The sequence below is a fragment of the Doryrhamphus excisus genome, linkage group LG6 (genome assembly GCF_037039965.1).
Source record: "Doryrhamphus excisus strain RoL-2023G ecotype Guam linkage group LG6, RoL_Dexc_Guam_v1.1, whole genome shotgun sequence".
In the NCBI taxonomy this organism is placed as follows: Eukaryota; Metazoa; Chordata; class Actinopteri; order Syngnathiformes; family Syngnathidae; genus Doryrhamphus; species Doryrhamphus excisus.
In genome coordinates, this window is record NC_136362.1 from 20,891,990 (window position 1) to 20,918,234 (window position 26,245).

The 26,245-nt window shown below is 42.5% G+C and overlaps 3 protein-coding genes across 10 annotated transcripts in view; 1 reads left to right on the top strand and 2 right to left on the bottom strand.

The window, feature by feature from the left end:
- The first annotated feature begins 1,751 nt into the window (after positions 1-1,751).
- LOC131126013 (transcription factor JunD-like) lies at positions 1,752-4,149 on the top strand. Its single transcript, XM_058068135.2, has one exon. The coding sequence runs from the start codon at positions 1,936-1,938 to the stop codon at positions 2,839-2,841; it is 906 nt and encodes a 301-aa protein (XP_057924118.2). The 5' UTR covers positions 1,752-1,935; the 3' UTR covers positions 2,842-4,149.
- Positions 3,626-10,859, bottom strand: LOC131126475 (ras-related protein Rab-3A-like). The gene is made up of 5 exons (XM_058069058.2): positions 10,743-10,859; positions 8,461-8,685; positions 8,143-8,261; positions 6,490-6,614; positions 3,626-5,563 (listed from the first exon to the last, which is right to left on the bottom strand). Exons 2-5 carry the CDS (start codon positions 8,683-8,685, stop codon positions 5,373-5,375), a joined length of 660 nt encoding a protein of 219 aa, XP_057925041.2. The 5' UTR covers positions 10,743-10,859; the 3' UTR covers positions 3,626-5,372.
- A 370-nt stretch (positions 10,860-11,229) lies between these two features.
- Positions 11,230-26,245, bottom strand: part of pde4ca (phosphodiesterase 4C, cAMP-specific a) — a 58,289-nt gene continuing 43,273 nt past the window's right edge. For 3 of the 8 annotated variants that reach the window (XM_078791628.1, XM_078791632.1, XM_078791630.1), the window contains exons 2-15: positions 24,467-24,658; positions 24,201-24,245; positions 21,675-21,711; positions 21,286-21,359; positions 21,143-21,195; positions 20,951-21,063; positions 16,331-16,717; positions 16,142-16,240; positions 15,301-15,465; positions 14,821-14,920; positions 14,594-14,748; positions 14,391-14,513; positions 14,134-14,316; positions 11,230-14,051 (exon numbers count right to left, since the gene is read on the bottom strand). In XM_078791628.1, the coding sequence (XP_078647754.1) occupies positions 13,560-14,051; positions 14,134-14,316; positions 14,391-14,513; positions 14,594-14,748; positions 14,821-14,920; positions 15,301-15,465; positions 16,142-16,240; positions 16,331-16,717; positions 20,951-21,063; positions 21,143-21,195; positions 21,286-21,359; positions 21,675-21,711; positions 24,201-24,245; positions 24,467-24,658 (2,218 nt within the window). In that variant the 3' untranslated portion in view covers positions 11,230-13,559. Of the gene's footprint in view, positions 14,052-14,133; positions 14,317-14,390; positions 14,514-14,593; positions 14,749-14,820; positions 14,921-15,300; positions 15,466-16,141; positions 16,241-16,330; positions 16,718-17,115; positions 18,089-20,950; positions 21,064-21,142; positions 21,196-21,285; positions 21,360-21,674; positions 21,712-24,200; positions 24,246-24,466; positions 24,659-26,245 lie in introns of those variants that run through there. The other 5 variants (XM_058066680.2, XM_058066682.2, XM_058066681.2 and 2 more) reach the window with 4 other exon arrangements.

Below are 26,245 nucleotides of genomic sequence, written 5' to 3' on the forward strand. Positions count from 1 at the left end.
CAACCCTAGAATTATACCCCCCCCCCCCCCTCAACTAGGACTACTTTGACTTCAATCCAGCTGAGCCAGGAACATGCACAGGGCGTGGGTGAGAACATGTACAGCCACTTAGCTTCCCCCAAGGGAGTGTATGTAAGTGAAAGGGCACTTTATAGGCTGTAGGACACAAGGTGACATATTCACCATATATGCTTTAGAGCAGTCAACCTTTTGAAAGAAAAATGCTACTTCCTGTATCAATTTATAAATATATGTAAATGAACATTGAATCACAATAAATGTTGATTTTCAATGGGAAGATGATAGGAAGTAGTGTGGTAGTGGTAAACATCAAAATCATTTCGGTTGAATTCAGCTTTGACCTGGGAAGTTTTGACTCTTCACATTGACCCTGAGGTGACATAAGAGTGAAATAAATGGATTCTCTGTGTGTATTAAGTCCAATGCATGTGAATTTAATTTTCAAAGATAAATAAAAAATGTGTCTACTGATTATCCTCCCAATGCATTTTGTTGAGCCACTTCACTGGGCCACGTCCCAGTGGTTGGCGACCCCAGTTTGGAGTCATTAAAGCAAAGCTAATCTCAGTTTTTGCAGGAAAGGGTCTTTTTCAGTCCTGGTGCAATCCACACCCTTCCAGTTGCGAAATGACTCACACACTGTGGACACGCTTACAAAGTGGACAACATATGCTCTGCATAGGGTGGGGGACTTTTTTTCGTGATGGACACTTTCTATTGGAATACACACTTCTAATGTAACTAATGTCAACACTGATTCATCTTTATGAATGACAACCCTCCCACACATTCACACATACACACACACACAATAACACCTCCCACCAGCCAGCCAGCCCGCCAGCCCGCCGCCTACACGAGCTGCACTGCAGTCAGTCGCTTTAACAGAACCCATTCACCTTTCTGCGTCTCTCCTGCGTCACTTGCTATGTCAGTGTTGCCATGGAAACTAATGATGCCCTTTCTCCTGAGTGGTGGTGCTGATGCAGACTGCTGACGTCTTCGTCGCGTACGGGCAGAATAACAACACTCGGAAACTGTTGGGTCCACTCCAGGGTCCCTGTGCTAGTCACATACGGCAGGATTTGTGCATTTGCATGAAAGTACTTTATTAGTAGTAGTCGCAGGAGTATACATTTTGAATGGGGAGGCTTGTTTGTGTCATTCATGTGATTGACTGGTGACTGGTGGGATAGGCTCCAGCTCACCTCTGACCCTAATGAAGATAAGTAGTATAGAAAATGCTTGGATGGATACCAGTGGTACAATTTCTAGGGATAAAATCTGCTCTAAATCTATAGAACTAGAACTAAATGCCAGTCTTCTGGGAAATATTTACATGGATTCCTATTTTTGTTGTCTCGTTCTTATTTGCACGTTCCTTCTGAGAGTATTTGAGGAGTTTCCTGTTGTGGCGTTTGTCTTGGGTTCATGTGTTTTGACTGTGATGGCTAACATTTGTCCGTGAATGTGCTTTACATTATGTGGAGTTGTGTTATTGAAGGTCTGGTTGTGGTTCCTCTCACACCTTCCCCGCCCAGTCTCTCTCTTGAGCTTTTTTATGCTATGACATCAAACCACAATGCATTGCACTGTTTGTAGTTTACCTAGACTCTCCATGGCAACAATGGCCGGGCCCTGCCCCTTATTCAAATGAAACCGGAAACGCACGTCATTTCGAACCAATCTGCGCGCTCCAGGGTGACATAATGGAATTTTTAGGGCTAGAAAGCGATCAGTGCATAGCAGTCGTGCCACAAGGAAGAAGGAACTAATCGAGGAGGTCGGAGAGCCTCCTGGTGTTGGTCGGCACACACATTGGTACACAAGAAGGTGGTTTAAAGGAGATATCAGCTGACTTCATCCATGTTTGGACTCTGTTTGTGAATGCGCACCCTCCTGTGAGGGTGTAGAATGGAAAGGAGCCTCTACGGAGACACGGTGCTCACCTCCTTCACTGTCTATCCTCGTACCACCATGATGAAGAAGGACATTCATATCAACCTGGACGAACACACCTCCGAGCTGAAGACCAATCCGCTCCGCGACGCCGACGGCCTCCTCAACTCACCAGACTTGGGGCTTCTCAAATTGGCGTCCCCGGACCTGGAACGCCTCATCATTCAGTCCAACAACCCGGCATCCCAGTTCCTCTACCCGAAGTCCGCCAGCGACGAGCAGGAGTTCGCCGAAGGCTTCGTCAAAGCTCTGGAGGATCTCCACAAGCAGAACCAGCTGAGCGAGGCGGCCTGCGTCTCGGTGGATAGACTGGAGCTCCTCGGCGCTTCCGGCACGGTGGGATCCTCCGGGCTGCAGACGTCCGATCTTCCGGTGTATACCACCTTGAACGGCTATGCCGCCAGCCCGCTGGGCTCCACCACCATCAACTACTCCACGGACACCATCCCCTTCCCGCCGCCTCCGTCCCATCTCAGCCCGCAGCAACAGGCAGCAACCGCCGCCGCCTTATCGCGGCTCCAGTCCGGCGGCATCGTGAAGGACGAGCCCCAGACAGTTCCGGACATGCAGAGCCTCGGCGACAGCCCGCCTCTGTCGCCGATCGACATGGACAATCAGGAGCGTATTAAGGCGGAGAGGAAAAAGCTGCGCAACCGGATAGCAGCCTCCAAGTGCCGCAAGCGGAAACTTGAGAGGATCTCTCGGCTTGAGGACAAAGTGAAGACCCTGAAGACGCAGAACACCGAGCTGGCGTCAACAGCCAGCGTCCTCAGGGAGCAGGTCGCCCAGCTGAAGCAAAAGGTGATGAGCCACGTCAACAGCGGATGCCAACTTTTACCAAACCAAGTCCAGGCTTACTAAGTCCGCTAGTGCTTGACTCTTGGAAATCCTTATGAGGCATATATGTCTTTCATGAAGTTCCTAGTGTAGATCCACCCAGCAGGTGGGTGTGCCTGACAGGCCCAAGCTGGAAATGAAAGGTCAAAGGTTATGGAAGTCATGCAGCACCAAGTGTTAATGTGGAAGCTGGACAATCTCTACAAGTGCTGCCATTCAACTGTGTATATACTTGTGTATATATAAATATATATATATATATACATACAGCCTTACTTGTTTACAATGCACTTAGCAATGACAAATACATATATATTTTATTTACTGAAACATTTATTATACCTCCTGGTCATATTTACTTGTTTTTTTTAATGGACACATGCATGTTTTGTAGCTGTTGTATACTATACAATGTATGTACAGTATTTGTCTCCGTGGTGGCTGCTTAGTAGCCTCCCGTGAATGTACTTGTATTCATATGGTGGATTCTCATCACTCTACCTGACATTTATTAAATTCACTACATTACTAAAAGTAAGCTTTTTAAGTGTTTTCACTTTACAATGTGCTGATAATGAATTATGATCTTCCACTGGATGGCGGAAGTTACATGATGAACCTAGGTGTAGACTTTTTGAGACATTTAATTGCCATGGCTCAATAAATGTTGGGCAACGCCTCCATAAATTGAGAAATGCTGACATTATGGATTGTGACGCCCTCTGCTGGACAAAAGAAGAACAAACTGTGCAGACACTACACCATGAATTAACATTTGGTAGCAATTAATTGTAGCACTTCAACAAAATCCAGCTGCTAGGATTTATTTATTGATCCCTCATTTGGGCAAATCTGGCATTACAGTTATTACAGCACGATTCACACAACTAATACCAGACGGGCAGAAAAAGGCTATTTACAAGAGTTATGACTGGGGGGCAGGGAGGGTGTTCTTGAGTCAGCTGCACGTCTGCAGCCATAGTAAAACACAAATAATAGAAACACGCACAGTCCAAAAGTGATCATTTTAGCGTTGTCGGTTTGCTCTTTTCCAATTAGCTCTACATTTGGCTCTGTGGACAGAACAATTAGAGGCGTCTATTACAGGACGTGTGTGGAAAGAATCAGCAGGGTTGTTTTGCTGATATTTGGGCGTAGAGGAAATAATAAGAACCTCTTATTGCTCTGTGAGAACAGTCTGCTTTTACACTGGCATGTCTTAAACGTTACATAACTGATATGAAAAGACAAACAAGCTGCCCACCAATGACTGGAATGTTTGAACTCTCTCCTCCCCAGGATGTACATCAAGCTTGTAAACGCCAACATGTTTTTAAAAAAACAAACAAAAAAAAAATAGCAGGGAGAAACTCTCTTTGGAAAGCATAACAGGAAGAACGAGACATGTCAAATAAATAAGTTATAAATAATATAAAATATGTGTCAACATTTTCTCACATCGGTGGACACACGACTGCACTGCACACACGGGCATACAAAAGTAAACTGCAGATTCAACGTTAAACATGCGTCAGACACTATGTTCCGTTCAAGTCGACCGCGTGCAAGTTGATGGTGCTGACAGGTCAGTGGTGGATCATGTTTAAGTCGTACGCAGTGAAAGGAGAAGCGTATGAAGGTTTGAACCCTCACAGGTCAGATTCAGTGTGATGGCCTAAGTCAACACCAACAACATGCACCCTAAAGCACAGCAAGGAATCCAACAGTAGAAATATATTTATGTATAATAAGTTACTTTTGTATTCATAAGCATTTTAAAACGCAGAGCTATTGATGTTTTTTTTTTAAAACATTTATACACTCATCTCTTTCATATCCCTTCTCGAAAAATAATGTTAAAAAAACCCCACTATGAACACTGAGTGGATGCAGCACCAGACTGGATTACCAAAAAAAAGATGTTGCTGTCCACTGCAGGCTCTCGTAAACACAGATTAAAAAAAAAAAAAGTTAAAAAGCTAGGAAGGCGCAAACAAATGAACTAAATAATCAGATATTCTTTCAAACTACCCTGTTGGGTGTAAAGCTTAGTAGTTCTGGATGGATCAATGATATCATGTGACCAAATCCAATCACGCTGGGAATAAACTGCTCAGCAAACGATAACCTATACTGTAGTGTACTCATTATGGACTAAAATTGTCGATCGCGGGATCGGGGCTATGACCTCATGAGCATAGAACAATAAGGGTTGATGAATGCTGCCTCTTTAAAAAGCATGTTCAAATACAGCACGGCGCATGTGGACGTGCATGCAAACAGGGCGATGTAAAGGGCGCTCAGCCTGTGACTAAAGTAGCACGATGTAGTGTTTGCTGACATTTTTTGGTGAAATGGACCTGAAAACAGCTCATCTTTGGGATTATCATGAGGATAGAATGACGATGGATTGATAATCTCAGCTCCTGCGTTTGTGTTTCTCATGTCAATCTGTGCAGGTTTACATGACATCAAATGATAACATGATTGTAAAAAGTTATATGGATATCCGGACAACAGATTTTGTGTAGTGTGTGTGTGTGTACGGGACGCATTTAGCAAGCACAGTCCTGATGGGACCTCTGCGGCTGATCGGTGAGCTGCGGCCCTTGTTTGGTGCCGGTGACAGTGGGATCGTTGTTGTCCAGACTCTCAGACATTCTCTCGCAGATGATGTCCACCAGCCTCTCAAAGGTCTGCTTTACGTTAATGTTGTCTTTGGCGCTCGCTTCAAAGTGCTCAAAACCTGACAGCCAAAAGGGGGCGACAGAGAATAGATAGTTAAATATTCCATTGTGACGTATACATGACAAGACACTAGTCTCCATGTCATTGTCATGATTCGGGTTTCTTAATACTATATATAAACACAATTTCATATACTGTATATGCAGTTCATACAGCCCAGGCACACAGCTAGGAGACCTGGGTTCGATACCTCGTTGGGGAATCTCTATGTGGAGTTTGCATGCTCTTCCTACACGTGCATGGGTTTTCTGCGAGTACCCAGTTTCCTCCCACATGCTAGGCTAACTGGCGACTCCAAATTGTCCATAGGTATGAATGAGAGTGTGAATGGTTGTTTGTCTAGATGTGCCCTGTGATTGCCTGGCGACAAGTCCAGGGTGTACTCCACCTCTCGCCTGAAGACAGTTGGGATAGGCTCCAGCATTCTGGCAACCCTTGTGAGGATAAGCGTTAATAGAAAATGGATGGATGGATTTTTGTTTTGATATCGTGCTTAAAAGACCAACCCTACATCACACCATTATAGCAACTGAATAATAGAAGAGTAAAATATCTACAAATATGCATGAGCTATTTTGTGATGATCTGTGGCTTGCATATTTGGATCTAAACCTTTGCAATATCACCTAAATCCAAATTACCCAGCAACGAGTTGCACTACTCAGCTATTGGTGTGAATCACACGCATGTTACTATTGTCTTATTGCTGTTTACAACAAACGATTCAGTGGTATTGGTGAATAATGGCCAAATAAAGACAAAAATATCTTCTATACAAGACAGATGTATATACTGTAACCTGATTTTATATATGCCAGCCACTTTGTCACGATTATCCTCTCTCTCCATAGGACCACATGATGAGTCATTGGCTTTATTACCAGGGGTTGTGACATGCGAGTAGCCAACCACACCTCCACTTACCAAGCTGTTCTGACAGCTGCCGGCCTCTCTCTGTGGCCACCACACGTTCATCCTCCATATCACACTTGTTTCCCACCAGCAGCACCTGAGCATTGTCCCACGAATAAGTCTTGATCTGAGTGGACCTGTGGGTAAGCACGTGCACACACACACACACACACACAGAATTTCAGACACATTAAGGCTATGATGTTTAAATGTGAAAGCGGAAAATTGATTTAGTTGCAAGTATTTTATATTATATTATTATCACATACTACAGTATTAATTGGCCCTGTACCCTAGAAACCGCCCATGAATGATACGGGAAAAGGCCGAAATGATACTGTGTCAAAGCCCAGGGCAGTGATACTGATAAAATATAGAGTTTAACCATGTCCAGTATCAGCCCCCGTAGCTGTCCACGCAGAGCACGCTGCTCTGATATCGTGCCCGTGAAACAACCAATCAGAGAACAGCGCAGGAGCCCAGGTCATGAAGTGGGCTCCTGGGCTTAACTTTATAAACTCGCGCATGTGACAGGAAATGTCACTGTAACTATAAATATTCCTAGTGCTGCTCCAGTCAAAAAACCCAAACTTGATTCATGGAACTTTAATTGTCAGACATTGATAAGATAAGACTGTTGATAAAATATTATTGTTGAAATATTTTTGCAATTATTGTGTTTACACTGTTTAGATATAATACATGTAATAAACTGAACATTTTCTGGAAACCAAATGGTCTTTTGATTAAATAGTACGTGATAATAAGATCATGATTTTTTTTTTTTTTTTGTCCCGTCCAGCCATTGGGGCAGATAGTATTGTTGATCTAAATGCCCTTACATGCTAAACAGATTTGCTCTGTGTCAGGAAAGGTGTTGACTACAACTTCCCTGTACCATGAAATTTTATTTGCCATTAATTTGCCGATAATAAGCTCATGATTAAATAGTATGTGATAATAAGATCATCACATGGTTTGTCTGTATGGTTTGCCAGTATCAGCCCGAGACCGAAGGGGGCATGATACCTGGCATGATACCAGACAAACCATGTGATATCCACCCATATACAGGTACTCTGGTCATTAGTATAGTATGTTGTCTGGCAACCAGTCCAGGGTGTACCTCGCCTCTCGCCCGAAGACCGTTGGGATAGGCTACAGCATACCCGCGACTCGAGTGAGGATAAGCGGCATAGAAAATGGATGGATGGCCGAGCAGGTAGTTAATGGTATTGCACACCCCTATACATAAAAGGTAACCAAAATAGTAGAAGGATGCCCAAGTGTGATGTACTGGAGTTCTTAATTATTGCATGTGTAATGTTTTTTTTCACTGATGCTTGATATATTTGTCTGCACAGGTATATTGGTGAAGCTACTGACAAGGCGACCAGACAGGTTTCAAATAAAGTACTCAAATATTTAACAGACTTATTTGGCTGGTAAAACAACACATTGAATACAACCATTTTAGTCTATTCAGGTGACTGGTTCCATGATATTGAGTATTTGCATAGTAATATCAAGTCTGTCATCAGACTGGCCACCACCAATCAAGTATTAGGTTAGCAAATAAAAGTGGTTTGTGTAGTTGCAGGCAGCTACAACAACAACAAATAAGGTGGTGTCACGCAACAGAAGGTTTTGTGTTCGTCCCCTTACCAGTCTTGCACAGCGTTAAATGACTCCTCATTGGTGATGTCATACATGAGGATGAAGCCCATGGCGCCTCTGTAATACGCCGTGGTGATAGTCCTATAGCGTTCCTGGCCGGCTGTGTCCTGCATCAACACACCAGCAAACAACCTTATCATTATTTTTCTCCCCACCAAGGGGGCACATGAAGTATTGCGTACTGAGTGGTCACAGATTGTGTGGTGTCATTTTAAGCACACTTTGAGGTTGTCAGTGGACATGTAAAGGATGGGAGACATAAGCCAGAACCTCTGAGATCCTAAACATCAATGGACCTCCCCTCACCCAGATCTGCAGCTTTATCCTCTTGTCGTTCCTGTAGATGGTCTTCACCTTGAAGTCGATGCCAACTGTGCTGACGAAGGCCGGCGTGAACGAGTCGTCTGCATAGCGGAAAAGGAAGGATGTTTTCCCGACGCTGCTGTTGCCAATGATGAGGATTTTAAACATGTAGTCAAAGTTCTGGTCCGAGGACTCCTTTTGTCCGTATGTGGCATTTGCAGACGCCATCTAGCCAGAGAGAGAGATCAAAGTGATGGGTAACTAGGGAGTTGCTTGAGAAAACAGCAGGTTCCTATGTACAAAGGGTGGCTCAGTCCATAATTACAAACCAGGGATGTACCTATTAAGATTTATTGGCCACAGTTCCAATAAATTTACAACACATTCCGGCCCTGTGAAGAGCACATATTTCATCATTGTCAATAATTGATGTTAGTTAAACTTGAGATTAGATGTGAGCTGATCTCCCTGAAGGAAAACGTGTTGCCATGAGAGTTGCTGGAAACACTCAGCATCCAAATGTAGTAACACACTGTGACAGTCTGGAGTAGTGTAGGAGGACACAGCTCTATTATTGGACAAGCTGTGAGAGCACATACTGTACACGCACGCACGTGCACATGGTTCGTAGTGAACTAAAGCCAAGCTAGTAAGATTCTCAGGGCGCTGAATCCATCGCAACTGGACTGTTCAAAATGCCTCTAATCCGAGCAGGCTTCTTCGCTTCATGCTCAAAGATGACTAGTGTTCATCGCACCTTGTCTTTGAGCATGAGCTGATGATTGGAGATCCCTCTCATCAGGAAACAACGCGATCCAGCAAAGCCGGGAAATAATCGTCAGGTGGCGACTGACCAAAGAGCAGTCGAACCAATGGCACAATACCGGTAACAAGCAAATTACATGAAGTTTACACCAACAGCGCAAGCAGTATTTTAAAGCGCATGCAGATGTAAATAAAGCTACTGGATGCCGATCACTCATGCTACTTCAAGTGCACCTACTGCCATCAAAAAGTGAATAATAGCTACAACAAAACGATGCTGCATGTAAAGGTGAAAAAATGTCAGTTGGACTTTCTGCGTCAGTGCCGTTCAAACTGACCAAAGCTGGTTTTTACAAGTAGAATGAAAGCTGTCATATGGTCATCACCCACCATCTTATTCTTATTATATCCTAGTATGTCTTTTGTGTTTCATTCTGTACCAAATTAGCATCACGGGAAAGAGAAACAAGAGGGCAGCATGGCAGTTTACACCAACAAATTGTGTTGCCATGACACCGTGGTCATCAAATAGACTCTTGTGACTTGATGCAATAAGGCTGGAAAAGAGCAGCCCACCGTGAAATCCTTTTTGCAGAGATACAGGAAGTCTCTGGTCTTTGCAAACGCGGTACAATGAATATATGACATGTGATAAGATACAATAACACATTCGTCTTGACTTACTTTGCCTTCTCACACAACAAACGTACGGTAGTGGTAAAACGTCCACAACAAAAAAAAACAATACATTATTATTAGGCTGTACAGTTCTACAACCACAATAATAAACATATTGATCTCTGGCAGTGTCAATCAGAACAAGGCATTTATTTTTTTTGTATTGGATCAAATACAGCAACAGTTTTGAAGTAACATAACAATAGTGAGTGCACCCATGCTCAGACGGCAAGACGACACGACGACACGACGGAAGTAGCACGGCTTAGCAGGCTAAGCATCAGATAAACTGTCTGACTCCATGCAGCCAAGCAGGAGCTCCACCGAGGGTTGGGTTAGCAAAACATGGACGACCATATGGTTGACTAGACCGTCTTTATTCCACACAGACCCATGAGGAATAACGTGACGAAACGTGTAAACGTTTCATACACAATTTGACATACGTTTCCATCTTTTCCAAAGTCAACAAGCTAGTGAACAGAGATGTGTCCAGTTACCATTTTGGTGCATTTTGCCAGTCAGCATGGCAAATGTGTTCGGTTTTACGGCACGAATACGACGAATATATAAAGCATGTATGTATTTAAAAGAGAATAATGGCTAAGGGTTGATATGTGATATGATAAGACTGACAGCTAGAGCATCGTTGATATTTATCAACTGGCAGGATGGGCTAGCTAGGCATCCTAGCGATGTCAAATGAAGGTTACACTACCTTATTTCCGGCAAAAAATTCACTTCTAACCGACGAGCCGGCGTTCCATCAACTATTACATTCGGGTCTGTAGCTACTGTTAATACATCAAAAGCAACGCAATCACACATTGGTGAAGTTTTACCGTGGAATTCTTGTTTTATCCTCCGCTTCGCTGCAGCAGTTAGCCCGGAGCCCAGCTTTGCACCTGCAGTAGAGCGTGCGCTTTCTTGATTGACAGGCCCGGACGACCTGGGTATTGGCCCAAAAAAAATAAAAGAATGGTTGACAAGAGAATCCACCAATCAGAAAGAAGTACTTGCTAAAGCACGAGAAGCCCCGCCCCTACCTATAATAATATGAAGAGTTTGAGGTTTTAACACAGAATAAAGCAAATATATGCCATATATGACATATTATATATATGCAATTTTCCATTTAATTTTAAAGAAGCATATCTGTCAAATGACAGGGGTGGTTGCATTTTTGTCATGTTTTAAAATACGTATATTAATATAATATAATATATAATATAATATATATAAATATTCCTATATATGGATATTGTAGGTGTATTTTTCAAAAAAATATATATAAGAAGTAGGCAGCACATGAAAGAGTGAAATGTTTTTTCTTTTATTGGCAAGGCATACAGTTCTAGTTGGAAAGAGGGCAAAAACACCCGCAGTTAAACAACAGATTGGATTGTCAAAGCTGTGGTATAGAAATTCTGATCTCTGATGACTTTCAGAACCACTATAAAATTGTCACAGAATGGACCATAACCTCCATGAATATTGGTGTGCAATGACAACAGAGGAAGACAGTAAAAAAGGAGAAATGTTTCAAAAAGCTGACACTCAACTAGTTTGCATACAGACAAAACATGAAAATGTGTAACTTTGCTTATGTATGTTAATTGCTGTTAAAATGTGAAAAGTGGAAGGAAAAAGTCGAGTAACCTGTCCCAGACGTCATTCTGCCAAATCAAACTACAAATAAGGACTAAACCTTAAACACTACTTTTCCATTGTACGGAAATAATAAATAAACTGTACATGGAGCAATGTGAGGAACATGTACAAGACAAAACATAAACAGAACCCTGTTGCATGTTCTGGTTAAGATGCTGTGAGATAGTCCTTAGTTTTGAAGGCATCCTGGAGCGTTGGTCTGTTAATGGCTACAGAAAGCATTGCACACATTTTCCTCCAGCATGAAAGAAACATCCAGGTGTGAAAATAAGGCAGAAAGAAGAAATAAAAGCTTGTTCACACATTAAACAGGATTGATTTGCGGTAAAACTAAGAGACTGTTCATCTCTTGTAGAAAGTGTGCATCAGACAAAAAAAACTAAACAAACTTCAGTCCCTCCAACCAACCTTTAAGAGCTGTAGTGGTGTAGCCCAGGATTTCCACTCAACCACCAATGGTCACATTATACATGTTCAACTCTGATGGAGGTACATCATTGTAAAAGTACTATACAAAGTGCTTTGGTTTTTTTTTATTAGCAAATACATCTACAAAAAAAAAAAGTCCACCCCATCATTCACTCTCACATACAAAAACACATCACCGTTTTAAGACAATATCATGTACAGTTTGAAAAGCTGACAAGAGACAGAGACGCTGGGGTCAGGTTGGCACGAGGTGCTACAATCAACCAACTTGCTGGTGGAAAGTAGCCGGCGGCAATATGGAAACTACAGTACGGGTTGTGTCATGCTAGCCTGGCACTTGTTTTGTCATTGACTTGTGTGATGAAGAGCAAAATATTGATTAACAAGAGGGAACGGCCTCACATTTGGTTTTACAGTTACAAAGATGCGGCCCTGTGTGTTTTTAAAACGCAATCCTTCCTACATTTTGTATGTAGTGTTTGCATGATCTCCAGCAATTTAGTCTTTCAGTCAGCAGCCTCCATGTGCTTGTGGTTTGAATCAAAGCCCTTCCCAATTACAATGATGGGCCAGCCTTAAATAAAACTCTAAAGTGCTCAAACCTGAAGGCAAACTGATACAATGGGTGTCAAAATATAGACTTTAAAATAAAAGCAAATATCATTTAAATAGTAACAAAGCAGAAACAGATGATATTTGCATGGGGGTTGGGTGGGGGGGCGCTGCAGGGGAACACATTTTGAATATATGTTCCATGCAAGCCGTGCAAATAATCTTGTACTAGTTTTCAACACTAGGTGGCATCATGCACACAGACCACATTGCTTTGGATGTTAGTCCCTGACTGTCTTGTTTGGCTCATTTCTGACAGTATGAAGAGTTCAGGGCTTTAGAGACTTAAAGTAAATGAATTGAATTAATTTCGTTTTGTTTAAATTATTCTTTTAGTTGAGCTCATATACAGCAGTCACTCCAAATGTCTGCTACATTTCATGCTTCCTACATTACAGTGTGCATAGCTCTGATCTGCATGTGCTTTGCTTGCATCAATTTGACTGTGGCCCGAAATAAAAATCAACATTAAAAGTCAGGCAAAACACAAACGAGTCAACGAATCAAAACCGAAGAGGACTCTTGAATGAAAGGTGAAACATCTTCAAGTATCTGATGTCATTGTGATCTCATATCACTCATCGCTTCCTCGCCTTGTTTATAAAAACTCTAGAAAGAGGAAGACAATTCATTCGTGGTGGACAATAGTCTGGTGGAATATCCACAGTGTGCCTGACTGACACAACAGAGAGGACCAGTCAGCAACCTGGATTCCTGTCCTCTAGTGGCCTCAAGTCTATCTGCTTTCCTTTAGTGCTTCAACTGCAGGCCTCCTTCTCAGCACCTCACAACCCGAGTTGCTGCTGCAGGCACCCTGTCTGTGGAAACAACGGTGAAAGTGGTGTGGAGTGGGACAAGGGGTGTCATAGAGTCATAAAGGAGGAGGCACTGAAATCAAGATGAAAAATAAACACAAAAGAAATGGCTGAAGGAACTTGGGATGGGTGCTATGAGTCGAGTCTGATGTCTGATACCCCAGACGGCGCTTTGGGGTCTGTCCCTCTTTGTGCTGCCATGTCTTTATCAGAATGTGCAGAAAACGTCCTTGTTGCATCAGTAGTGATCGTTGTGGGAGGTGGATGAGCGTCAAATCCGCCACCAGAATCAGTTCTGGACACTTCAGTCCCCCTGTAACTGCCGCAGCCCTCCTCTTCCTCGGGCGGGCTCTCAGTATCCGACTCCCCCTCCTCCTCCAAGGTCAACTCAAACTGGAACTTGTCGGTGGATGTGGTGCTGCCGCCGACACAAAAGCCAGAAGCTTCACCAGTAAGACCTCCTTCCTGTGGTTCTTCAGGGTTGGGTGAGGGACTGTGGGGGATCATGCTCTGGTACCACTCTCTGTTGTCCTCCAGCGTGTCAAGGATCTCTTGTGCATCGGGGTGAACAAGGTCAGCCCACGTCTCCCACAGAGGATGAACGATATAATCAATGAAACCCACCTGAAAGAGAACATCAAATGAGATGGGCGGGGCTTCATATTGCTTTCAGCACACTACTTTGATTGACAGGTCTGGATTTTACCTGGCTCTTCTCAATGGAGGCGTTGTGTTTGTCACACATGGGGCTGATCTCCATGCCCTTGTCTCGTTCCCTGTCCCCTTGGGTGAAGAACTCCACCATGATCCTGTCAGTCCACTGTCGGTACAACTCCAGCGGCTTGGTGGGGTTACTCAGGTCAGCGCAGTGCACCATGTTCTGAAGAACCTGCAGTGACAGAAAATATGCGTTCAAAATCGGAACGGCGTGAAATCCTGAATTGAATAATGAACTCTTGTTACCTGTATGCGGTCTGAGTAATTGTCCAGCAGCAGAACGCCTAAACTGGTAACCTTCTTGGTCTCTACCATGGTTTTTAGGTCTGCCAGCAGGTTCATGTGTTTGGACATATCAGTGGCTAACACCTGTAATCACAACAACCACCCCAAAATGTATCACTCAAAGATGATTCAGATGCTGGTAAAGACAAAAAAAAGTAACGTACCATGTCGATGACCATTTTACGCAGTGAGTGTCTCTGTTTCTTGCTGAGATTCTGAAAAATGTCACAGTTGTCCTCCTGCAGAAGCTTGAAGCCAACTGCCAAGTGGTGATTCTCCAACACGGACGAATCATTATACATCAACGCCAGCTCGGAATCTAGAGGGGGGAAAAAATTTAATGATGTGGAGTGAGTTCAGCGATCACACAACCCTCGTAAGACAAACTTACTGGTGTTAATGAGAAACTGGTTGGAAACTCCAGGGTGATCCACATCATGGATGGCGCTGGCAAACAGAGCAGCGAGGATCTCCAAATCGGTGAACACAGCCTTTAACGACACACACAAAGAAGAGCATCAGTACATATGTACTGGAATGGAATGGAATGGAATGGCCTTTATTGTCATTATACAAGATGTACAATGAGATTGGAGCGCTTCTTCTTTCAGTGCAGTAGTCAAGTTAAAAAAAAAGTATATAAAAGTAGAGTAAAAAAGACAATTTAACAAGATATATACAAGATATATACAAGATATCCAAAATATACACAGAGTATTGCACAGGAGCATATGCAGGAGCAGATATATTAATTTTAGTGCAATGATAAATGGGTCATAGTGCAAATAATGACTGGTGTATACAGATGAGTAAAAGTCACATATGAGTGTATTGTATTGTACTCATCATCTACCCCACTGTGTCTTTTTACCTCTAGTGCAGGCGTGGAAAGCAGCACGTGTGTGGACTGGACAACGTCGGCGGCGTGGATGTTGTTGTGATACGCCACGTCTGCATGGTAGTGATCCTCCAAAGTCATCATGAATGTGATGAAAGTGTCTGTCGGAATCTTGAAAGACTTGAGAAGGTCGCGTTCCTGCAGCAGCAGACAAGACACGAGGACGTCAAAGTGTGTTTCTAGTGTGTGACAGCAACTATTTATTTATTTTTTTTAATGGTAATGGTAATGGTTTTATTTCATTTGAACATGCATCAGATTACAATTTAGTGCATCCCATAATCAGTTCCCAGTTCCACATGTCCAAAAGGAGTAGGAAGAAGCAAAGCTTATTAAATCCTATCCCTCCATCTGGTACTTTTACAATCACTAACTGTTACATTTGTTCACTTCCTGCTTTTCATAATACAGTTTGGGTTTTTTTGTTTTTTTTTCATCATGTACGGAAGTATGAGGTGATATGAGCATCCAATGCCATAATGGGTACCATAGTAAGTGTCAATATAGTGATATATATAGCACATCATGACTGGTTCAAGACTCTTCATCCTTGTATTTAGCAAACATCAACTGCTTGTATTGTTTCTTCAATTGGCTCATCGTTGTGCATTGTTTGAGGTCCTTACTCAATCCATTCCATAGTTTGATTCCACATACTGAAATGCTATGGCTAGCATAACGTAGTCCTAGCATAGAAGTGTTTCAAATGTACTTCTTCCCTGAGATCATATTTCTCCTCTCTTGTAGAGAAGTATTGGATGACATTTTTAACAAATTGGTTGTTTTTATTTTGTTATTTTTTAAAGTATGCTACCTGGAAGATGGTGTACATGGTGACCGTGAGTGGACGATTGCCAGAATACTCTGAGATCTTAAAGATGTCAATCCCCCATCTGTTAATGTCCTCCAATTCCTGCAAAATAAGATATGTAGAATTAAAACCATAGAAAGGAATTTAAGTATTAATGACAAAGATGTAGTAGTATTACATCTATCCTGGTACCTTGGCAAGGAGACCTTCCTTGCTGGTGCTGACCCCAAAGCGAGGGATGGTTGAGGGTGCAAGGCTGGGGCTGTGCGTGGCCTTTTTGACACCGCTGATCTGGGACATGGGTCGCTTCTTCTTCTCCTCCTTGGTGGTTGGAGCCAGGATGTCCATGTCATGTGGCTTCTCTGTCAGATGGACACAGACAAAATGTTCAGCCATGAAAAAAAGCCATCCATTTCTTAGTTTTGTATAAGCAATAATGCTTATAATCATATTCAAAGGAAGTATGCAAAGCAGAGGTAAATTACCTAGGAAGGTACTAGAGATGAACTCAGAGACTTGGTTCCCAGAGCGACTGGTTTCTGACAGCTGGCTGAGCTCTCGGTTCAGCATCCTCTTGAACTACAGGTGCACACACACACACACACACACACACACACACACACACATAAGCATGCATAAATTGAACTCAAATACTATGTCGACAAAACAAACCACTGCACTAATAACACCGCAACGGTATGTGCTGCCTCAGCTGTCCATTCACAACTTCACTATGCTCAAAGGCAGAAAACAGGCAAGCAACCCTTGGAAGCAACCTCAATGTGTGTACATACCTACACATCACCTACGTACATTTACATTACAACCCATATAAAGTTAAATGATAAAACAAATCCCAAGTATCCATCACAGTCTTCTTCTTTATTCACAAAAAGAGCAACATGTGAGCCTCGAGCATCACCCCACCCACTCCCACTTCCACCTCCAAAGCCATGCATCAGCCAAGCACTCCTTACCTGAATGAACATCCACGACACCGAGATGAAAAGATTCACTTCTGGCATTTCAGCACAAAATCAAGCATTGAGCGCAAGAATAAAATGGAATGATAGAGCTGAGCTTTGTGGTCATCCTCTGCCACCGTCTGAGCTTCTCTGAGCTTCTACGCTGCTTGCCTGAGCACAAGCGACTGCAAGCAGGGAGTCCACTGGTAAAGTCTCCAAGTAGTACAAACAGAATACTTCAGAGGTCCACGGAAGAACAACAGAGCTGTGGGATGAGAGGATGCAGGGCAGAGAATCTGCACACCTTCCTTCCACAATCTCCCTCATTCACTCAGTTACTGCCTGTTCTCATGTGTGTGTAAACACTGGGAGAACGAGGTACTCTAATCCACGCCTCCCTCCAAAAATATCTAAGAATAGCGGCCAATGGAGCGAGTGCTGCAGCAGAGGCTGGGAGAGCCGGACTGCTCTCATTGGCTCGACTATACACAAAATGGGAGGGGCTGAGCGTGTTGGAGCTGGAGGTTGTGAGATGCACCATGTGCACCAAGTTTGAAGATATGAAGAAAAATGTTGAAAGAGATGAGGTTGGGAGGGGTGGGGTGTGGGAGTGGGGGTGGGGGGGTCATTCATGGAGCCAAAAATAAAATCAGTACATCACGTCCCGCAATGATGTGCATGGGGACAATGACCACCATTACCATCATCTACTATAAAGTATATATTTAGAAGTGGCTGACTAAGCATCATGAAAAGTACATGCCATTGTACTCAAGATGATGTTTTCATTGTGGAATAAATGCAACCGTGAGAACCTGATACATATTTTCATGTATTTACTCTAAATCTCTGAATTCATCAGTGAACATGAAAAAAATGTATCACAAGAACTGAGCTCTCAGTCATCCTCCAAATGATTTTAGGGGTCAATCCATTCATGAAATGGTTTATGGAAGTTGTCAGTGATGCAGAAACAATGCTCACTCAGGCCAAACATGCCCCCCCCCCCCGCCCTTCACAAGTTCTCCGTTCTCAAGTGTCAGCACAGATAGTTTTTCCCTACCGACTGAGGCTGCTCATTGACTAGTCTACAGCAATATAGGAGCTGAAGAGGAGGCGGGGATGCCTCCCACGAAACCCGGGACAGTGCCACGTGAGTGTGCACAGCAGTACACTACATGTACCAAGGCAGACATTATACACTATGTAGCAATGTATGCATTGGCGTGCATGATGCTATAAAGAGCACGTGTATGCCGAGTGGGCGGTCTCATCGTGGAATCACGCAAGTGATGGGCTCTGATCTGAGACAAAAAGGGAGGATGGATGGAGGGGATGCCGTTTCATTCTCAGCCCCCCGCTTCCTCATTCACATTTTTCTGCACATGAGTGGGGGGAAGGGTGTGTCTTGTCTCTACTTGCATGCACGAAACCCTCCCGCTCATTCATGGAGGAGGACTCTCCTCAGTGGTTGGTAGACCTTATTCATAGTTCCTTGGATGCTCTTTTGGATGCTCTTTTGGTTTTGTTTGAATGACATTGAACATCACACAACACGGTGGAGGATGTTAGCGCGCAGGCCTCACAGCTAGGAGACCCGAGTTCAATTCCACTCTTGGCCATCTCTGTGTGGAGTTTGCATGTTCTCCCCTGTGCATGTACATAAAAACATTTACGTATAAGCATCCCCCGTACACACTGATCACAATCCATATAGGCCATGGGTGTCCAAAGTGTGGTTCAGGGTCCATTTTTGGTTGATTTTCATTGGTCCTCTGCATATTATAATAGTAGAATTAACTGATTATTAGGGCGGCACGTGGTTAGACTTCTACTTTTCTATCTGTGACTAATGCAGGAATCTTGATTCAGGTATACACAGGGAATAGGAGTCTACTTAAATCTCCTAAATCCATCCTAAATGCCCCCTGCACCTGATATGTGGCCCTCGGTGGACAAAGTACCAAAAAAAACCCTTCTACTCTTCCAGAAAGACTTTCTATAAGATGTTGGTTTTTGTGTTTTTTGTCCAATTGTATTGTAGAATATGGAGGTCAGAGGTCAGTGATGCAGGCCTGCTGCTCTCCATCTCATCTCGAGTTCCTCTACACAAAGCCCATCTAAGCATGACTTTGCTTTGTGCACTTGGGAACAGAAAATCACCCTCCCCACACATTTTGACCCATCATCATCATTTTTGCCTCTGAGAAGCGTTCAAACGCACACATCAACTGTCTAACCAACGCAGTGTGACCCTGCATCGCCCACCCGTGTCCTTACTTCCTCATTTACAGTGACAGAGATTAAGACCTATGATGATAGACTCTCATTGTCTCTCATTTCCTTACAAAAATCCTCACTTTTTATCACGCTCAACATTTCCTCAAGGTTCTCAATGAAAGCGGGGGAAAACTACGTCATTCATGGAAAGTGTCTGCAACTTGTAGGCGACAGAGCAGACCGCAGACAATAAGGGAACCTTTGGTGGGGTTTGTTTTGTAAACTATGAACTCCCGTATGTGAATTGGTCACATGTATAAAAATATCAGCAGATGGAACACAATGTAGGTCTACTAGTGTAGAGAGAGTGTAGTCTAGCCTAAAGGTACACTTTATTGAGTAAAGCCATTACAATTCATTCATTCATTTTCTACCACTTTTTCCTCACGAGGGTCGCGGGGGTGCTGGAGCCTATCCCAGCTGTCTTTGGGCGAGAGGCGGCGTACACCCTGGACTGGTGGCCATCCAATCACAGGTCACATATAGACAAACAACCATTCACACTCACATTCATACCTATGGACAATTTGGAGTGGCCAATTAACCTAGCATGTTTTTGGAATGTGGGAGGAAACCGGAGTACCCGGAGAAAACCCACGCATGCACGGGGAGAACATGCAAACTCCACACTTCCAAGGGTGGAATCGAACTCGGGTCTTATTTCACCCATCCATTTACCCTCATTCGGGTCACAAGGAGCCTAGGCCGGAGCCTATCCCAGCTGAAAGGCAATGTACACCCTGGACTGGTCGCCAGCCAATCACAGGGCACATATAGACAAACAACCATTCACACTCACATTCATACCTATGGACAATTTGGAGTGGCCAATTAACCTAGCATGTTTTTGGAATGTGGGAGGAAGCCGCAGTACCTGGAGAAAACCCACACACAGGGAGAACATGCAAACTAGAACCCCGACATGCTAACCACTCGGGCACCGTGCGGCTTGGGATCCCTTAGTTATAAATAAAATGACAGTAAAACACTATTAGAGCCCTCTAGACATGAAATGGCACCCCTATAATCATCTTTATACTTGTATTACACAATATAGTAGATGTAAAAAGTACCAATAATTATCAGTACCAATAATTATTGGCCTGATATCAGCATAAAAATTGGTTGATATTCAAATCAGATTTTTTTTCCGGATCGTGAAAATTAATATTTAAAAAATGTTGTATATAATACAAGTGTGTTCATTCCACCTAGGGGATATGTCATGTTACACATATCGGTATCGGCTGATGTTGGTATCGGAAATTGAGAGTTGGACATTATCGGCATATCGGTTTTCGGCAAAAAAGCCAATATCGGACATTTGTATTTTTGTTCACCAAACTTTTTTTATGCTTGAAAATGCTCACTTTAGGCAAAAAAAAGATTTTTTTTGACTACGAATAAGCCATATTCAACCACAAAATATCATGATTTATTATTGAATATATAATCTAAAAAACATGATAGAGTCAAGCTGCGAAATTCAAACTGCAAAGTGGCTGATTCTCGGACTGTCGTTGCCTGAATGCAAAGATGCATGGAGATGTGTTACTGGTAAAAGTACCTTGTTGGAGGCCATCTCGCTGACAGAGTGTCGGGTTTTCAGGGTCTCCAGTTGTTCAAGGCACCAGTCCAGCTCATCCAGAGTCTCAATAGCCAACTGCTGGTGGGGCTCCTCTGTTTAAAAAAAAAATCACCATTATTCAATTACACTTTAAAATATTTGTGATTGCAAATACAAGGAGAAACCACTGACCTGCGAGACTGGTTTTACACATGGATGGCGGGTTGCTGCCAGATGATCGTGTCCTGCGGACCCAGACCATCCATTTACTTGACTATAACTTGATTCCATGTTATTGTCACTCGCTTGTGCAAACATTTCCCAAAAACACCTACTTGCTGGCTGGCCGATCTTGCTGGCCGGTGATGACCGCAAAATTACTGCGGACTGTCCTCAGGCTGGCGAGGACCTACGAGGTGAACAAAAGGCCTCTTCACGTCACGTTCAACAGCATTTTTGTAGTCCTCTTTTGCTCAATCAAGACACAATGGCAGGCATCTACCTACACTAGTGGAGGCACTACTCTCCCTCTGTGCTGTTTTGATGACATAACAATGTCATGCCTGTCGCTCCATCTGTAGCACTGACTCAGCACTCAGAAAGTGCTCTGTGTACTCACTGTCGTATTGTATTCTTTTTTTTTCCCTTCAGCTTGCTGTACAAGACTATGTCATTGTAATGTCTTTAATGGGTGTGTGTGTGTGAGTTGGTGTGTAGGACTCACCTGTGCAAATGGTGTGACAATCATGTCTTCTGTATGTCTGCATGTGAGGACACACAAGCAAAACAAGTGTTCAACTCCATGACACACAGTAAATACATTTATTTCACATTAGGTACACCTTAAGTCAAATATTACAGCTCTCAGTGTGATGCAGTGTATTTCTACACCACTGCACACTACATTCACCGTTATGAATGCAGTAAATGAATACTTTGCTTTATATACTAGTGTGAGACTAGGTACATGTACCTAGTGAATTGTAAAAAATAAATCTCAGAAAAACGGTAACTTATAGTGTTCAAACAGGGGTGTCCAAACATGCTGAAAATGATCGAATAGAAGGGTCATGTTGATATTTTGTAAAAGAAAGACTTAATTTTACACTTTCGCATTTAGCTCTTTGACTTCATTATGACTAAATCACCCAACTTAATTGCAACTTTATTTTGTTTTGTTTATTTCTTATAGTAGGGTTAATTTTTTATCATATATGTACTATATGGGGCGGCACGGAGGTCGAGTGGTTAGCACGCAGGCCTCACAGCTAGGAGACCAGGGTTCAATTCCACCCTCGGCCATCTCTGTGTGGAGTTTGCATGTTCTCCCCGTGCATGCGTGGGTTTTCTCCGGGTACTCCGGTTTCCTCCCACATTCCAAAAACATGCTAGGTTAATTGGCCACTCCAAATTGTCCATAGGTATGAATGTGAGTGTGAATGGTTGTTTGTCTATATGTGCCCTGTGATTGGCTGGCGACCAGTCCAGGGTGTACCCCGCCTCTCGCCCGAAGACAGCTGGGATAGGCTCCAGCACCCCTGTGACCCTCGTGAGGAAAAAGCGGTAGAAAATGAATGAATGAATGTACTATATGTATATTAGGGTGCATCAAAAAACACAATTATTGAATTTTGATATGGCTGGGTACTAAAAGTGTTCCAATATATGTAGAAACAACACATGGAAAATATTTTTCCAATCCATGATTATTTAGGGGTGCCACCATACATCTGTTTTTGTGGAATAAAGTGGTGAACAGTTCAATGGTCGCCATGGAGATTTGAGACTGCAGCTCAAGAACTCTCAGGTGATCTTTATGTTTTTGTTGGTATTTATACTCCTATTACATATTACTACCAAATTTGTGGTTTTGTCTTTGTAATCTGAATGATTTGTAGTCATATTTATAGGTATTTGGTGCTCATTGCCTCTACTGTAGCTAACATTAGCTAGCTACAGTAATATAGAGTAGACAGTATTACTGATGCCTCATATTTATGGTACTGTAGTCCTACATAATCTGATATACACTTGTCCATTTATTTTATTTTATTTTATTTTATTTTATTTTATTTTATTTTATTTTATTTTATTTTATTTTATTTTATTTTATTTTATTTTATTTTATTTTATTTTATTTTATTTTATTTTATTTTATTTTATTTTATTTTATTTTAGCACAACCCACCAGCTCTCCAAAGATGCTGCCCTCTGGTCTTTGGTCTGGGCCCCCTTTGATAACCCTATAGAAAATGATGCTGTATACAAGTTCATTGTACTCAACATTTCCAGGTCAACTTTTTGGCAATTAGACTAGAAATTGCAAATTTTCCGAAATTTTACAAAAGTTTGTGTGAGGTTGCACCCCTAAAACTCAAAGGTTTTCCTTAGAAAAAAATTGAATGCCAGCCAAATTGATATTATGAATTTAAAATTTCCCATTCAAATTCAATGCACCCTAATGTTTATATATTTTTTTAAATACTGAAATAATATTTTTTCCTGCACAATGTTAAGTGTTTATTCTAGGGATGTCCGATAATTATCGGTACTGATAATAGCACCCCTATAGTCACCTTTATACTTCTATTACCCAATATGTACACGTATAGTATAGTACCGATAATTATCAGCCTGATAGTAGCATAAAAATGCGATATCGGTTGACATTGGCATCAGATTTTTTCCCGATCATGAAAACCAATATTGAATAAAATGCTGTACACAAGACACGTGTGATGATTCCACCACAGGAGATATGTCATGTTATACATATCGGTATCAGCTGATATCGGTATTGGAAATTGAGAGTTGGACAATATCGGTTTTCAGCAAAAAAAAAACAATATTGGACATCCCTAGTTGACTGGTCCGCAAATGGCTCCTTGGCTGCAATTTGGACACCCCTGTCTTATAACTATCAAAATAATGTGATTGTGTACAATACATGAAAAACCATGGATGCCATGCACTGTTGACAACAAAGTGGGTGGAGCAGGAGTTTGGAGCACAAGTAAGACAAAAAAAAGGGTGGTTCTTTCTTGCTATCTCATGCATGTACAAATAAAACAGAACACAGTGTTTTAGGGGGAACCAAGGGGGTCGAAGGTGAATTAGGTTTTAATTCAGGTAAGGCTTCAGTGATTTTTCTCAGGAGGGAAGACTAGCAGGGTAAGTGGGCTTAAGGGAACAAAATCAGTTATAGAATCAATTATAGAATTATTATTATTTTCTATCACATTCGTCTCACCGAGATGATAACCAGTTGACCTCCCAGTGCTTCAAGCTTTCTTCCCTTTAAAAACAGACAGTCATGAGGCGGTGAAGGGGCCTGTCGCTTTTAGTGTTTCATTTTTGGACATCCTTTAGAGGCATAATAATGACTAATAATTCCATGTGCGGGAAAATAAAACTTAACTAAGTTAAGTAATGCAAATATTCAGAGAAGAATCGAAGTGGTCCTAATCCTATATTATATCCTATACTATAGTGGCAACCCCGCCCGCCAGTACTTACAGGTCAGTTGCAGTGGAGGAGTTTTTGGAAGGACCCTTGGGGGACAAGTCGAAGTCAGAGTCCGAGCGGTAGAGGAAAGATTCCCGCCGCTGACTATGGGGAAAGTTGGCCTGGAGGACCAGACCAGAACCCGGGCTGGCCTGAGGGTCCAAGGGACTGCGCCCCACTGACAATCCATTCTCCACGTCAAAGCTGCAAATAGAAAGAATAAATGATGAATGATTTTTAGTGGTCACGTCACACCCTGTGTTTGTTGCATATACAGTGCTGTGAAAAAGTGTTTGATTTCTTATTTTAATGCATGTTTGTCACACACCTTCCAAAAAAGAAACTTTTGTCTTGTCAAAGGTCTTAGGCATCATCTAGATCAGGGGTCCCAAACATGCGGCCCGCGGGCCAAATGTGGCCCGCAGGACACTAGTTTGAGGCCCGCGCAAGTTTGATATGGATGCTGTATGGTATCATGTACCCAGAAAAAATTATTACGTTTGATTAATGTTCATGTTAAAGGTTAAATAACTGTTAATAGTTATCCTCCCTATCCGTGTGGAAGTGGTAAGTTTTTGGCTATTTAAGTTTAAAGGAAATAACTTGAAGGCTACCGTTTAGGTCGCTAGCTCTCTAGTTTGCGAGTTAGCATGTGTCTCAAGACCCTGCAGTTGCGCAATATGTTGTAAATAAAAAGAGTATAAATGTGACTATAGTCGTGTTTTGTCATGTCTACAGGGCTCTAATAATGCTTTGTTCATTTTAATCTGAAAAAAATCATTTGTCTACCCACCAACTATATGTGGTTTCTTAAGTTTTTATTATTTGCTGTTTTATTATTATTATTATTATATTTATTTATTACTGATTGCTTTATTTTTTTTATTCTTGATTTGTTTATTTATTTTTCATCTTATTTTGTGTAGAAAAATAAAAATGAAGATATTTGAAAATAGTGGAATGTTTTATCAGAGCTTTTCTAGTAGAAAACCAAAGCACTGAAAAAGTTTGTATATTTTTATGTTTTTAATAAATGCGTTTTTTGTTTTTTTTGGAAAACCTGATGCGGGCCAGCCTTGCCCAGACCCTAGCTCCAGTGGCCCCCAGGTAAATTGAGTTTGAGACCCCTGATCTAGATGTTTTCGGGCAAAATTGAGATGAGCCTTCTTGTTAGCAGTGGTTGTGGTCTTGGAACTCGTTTTTGCAGGCAAGTGAGGCCTGCAGTTCTTTGGATGTTGTTGTGGGGTCTTTTGTGACCTCTTGGGTTCATTTTGGCTCCATGTTTTCACCATTTGTGGATAATGGCTCTCACTGTGGTTTGCTGATGTCCTAAAGCTTTAGAAATGGCTTTGTAACATTTTCCAGACTGACAAGACGGATCTCAATTAATCAGGGCGGCAATCACTTTTTCATGTAGGTTTGAGATAAGGTGAGGATAGGGTGATGATAGGGGGATGAGCTCAGTCATGTGGGAGGGGCTCAGAGTAGAGCCGCTTCTCCTTCACATCCAGAGGAGCCATTTGAGGTGGATCAGGCATCTAGTCCGGATGCCTCCCGGACTCCTCCCTGGTGAGGTGTTCCAGGGCATGCCCAGTCGGGAGAAGGCCCTGGGGCAGACCAAGGACACGCTGGAGGGATTATGTCTCACAGCTGGCCTGGGTGTCCCCCTGGTGGAGCTGGAGGAGGTGGTCGGGGATCATGAAGTCTGGGCTTCCCTACTGAGACTGCTGCGTCCGTGAGCCGGACCCCGATAAGCAGAGGAAAATGCAATGGGATGGAATTTAAAAACAG

Bases quoted from the DNA above. Each gene is read 5' to 3' on its own strand.
- LOC131126013 (XM_058068135.2), top strand. From the start codon at position 1,936: ATGGAAAGGAGCCTCTACGGAGACACGGTGCTCACCTCCTTCACTGTC.
- LOC131126475 (XM_058069058.2), bottom strand. From the start codon at position 8,685: ATGGCGTCTGCAAATGCCACATACGGACAAAAGGAGTCCTCGGACCAG. The intron at 6,615-8,142 runs GTAAGGGGACGA...GCTTACCCACAG, and splicing joins TTTAACGCTGTGCAAGACTG to GTCCACTCAGATCAAGACTT. The intron at 5,564-6,489 runs GTAAGTGGAGGT...TTTGGCTGTCAG, and splicing joins GCAGCTGTCAGAACAGCTTG to GTTTTGAGCACTTTGAAGCG.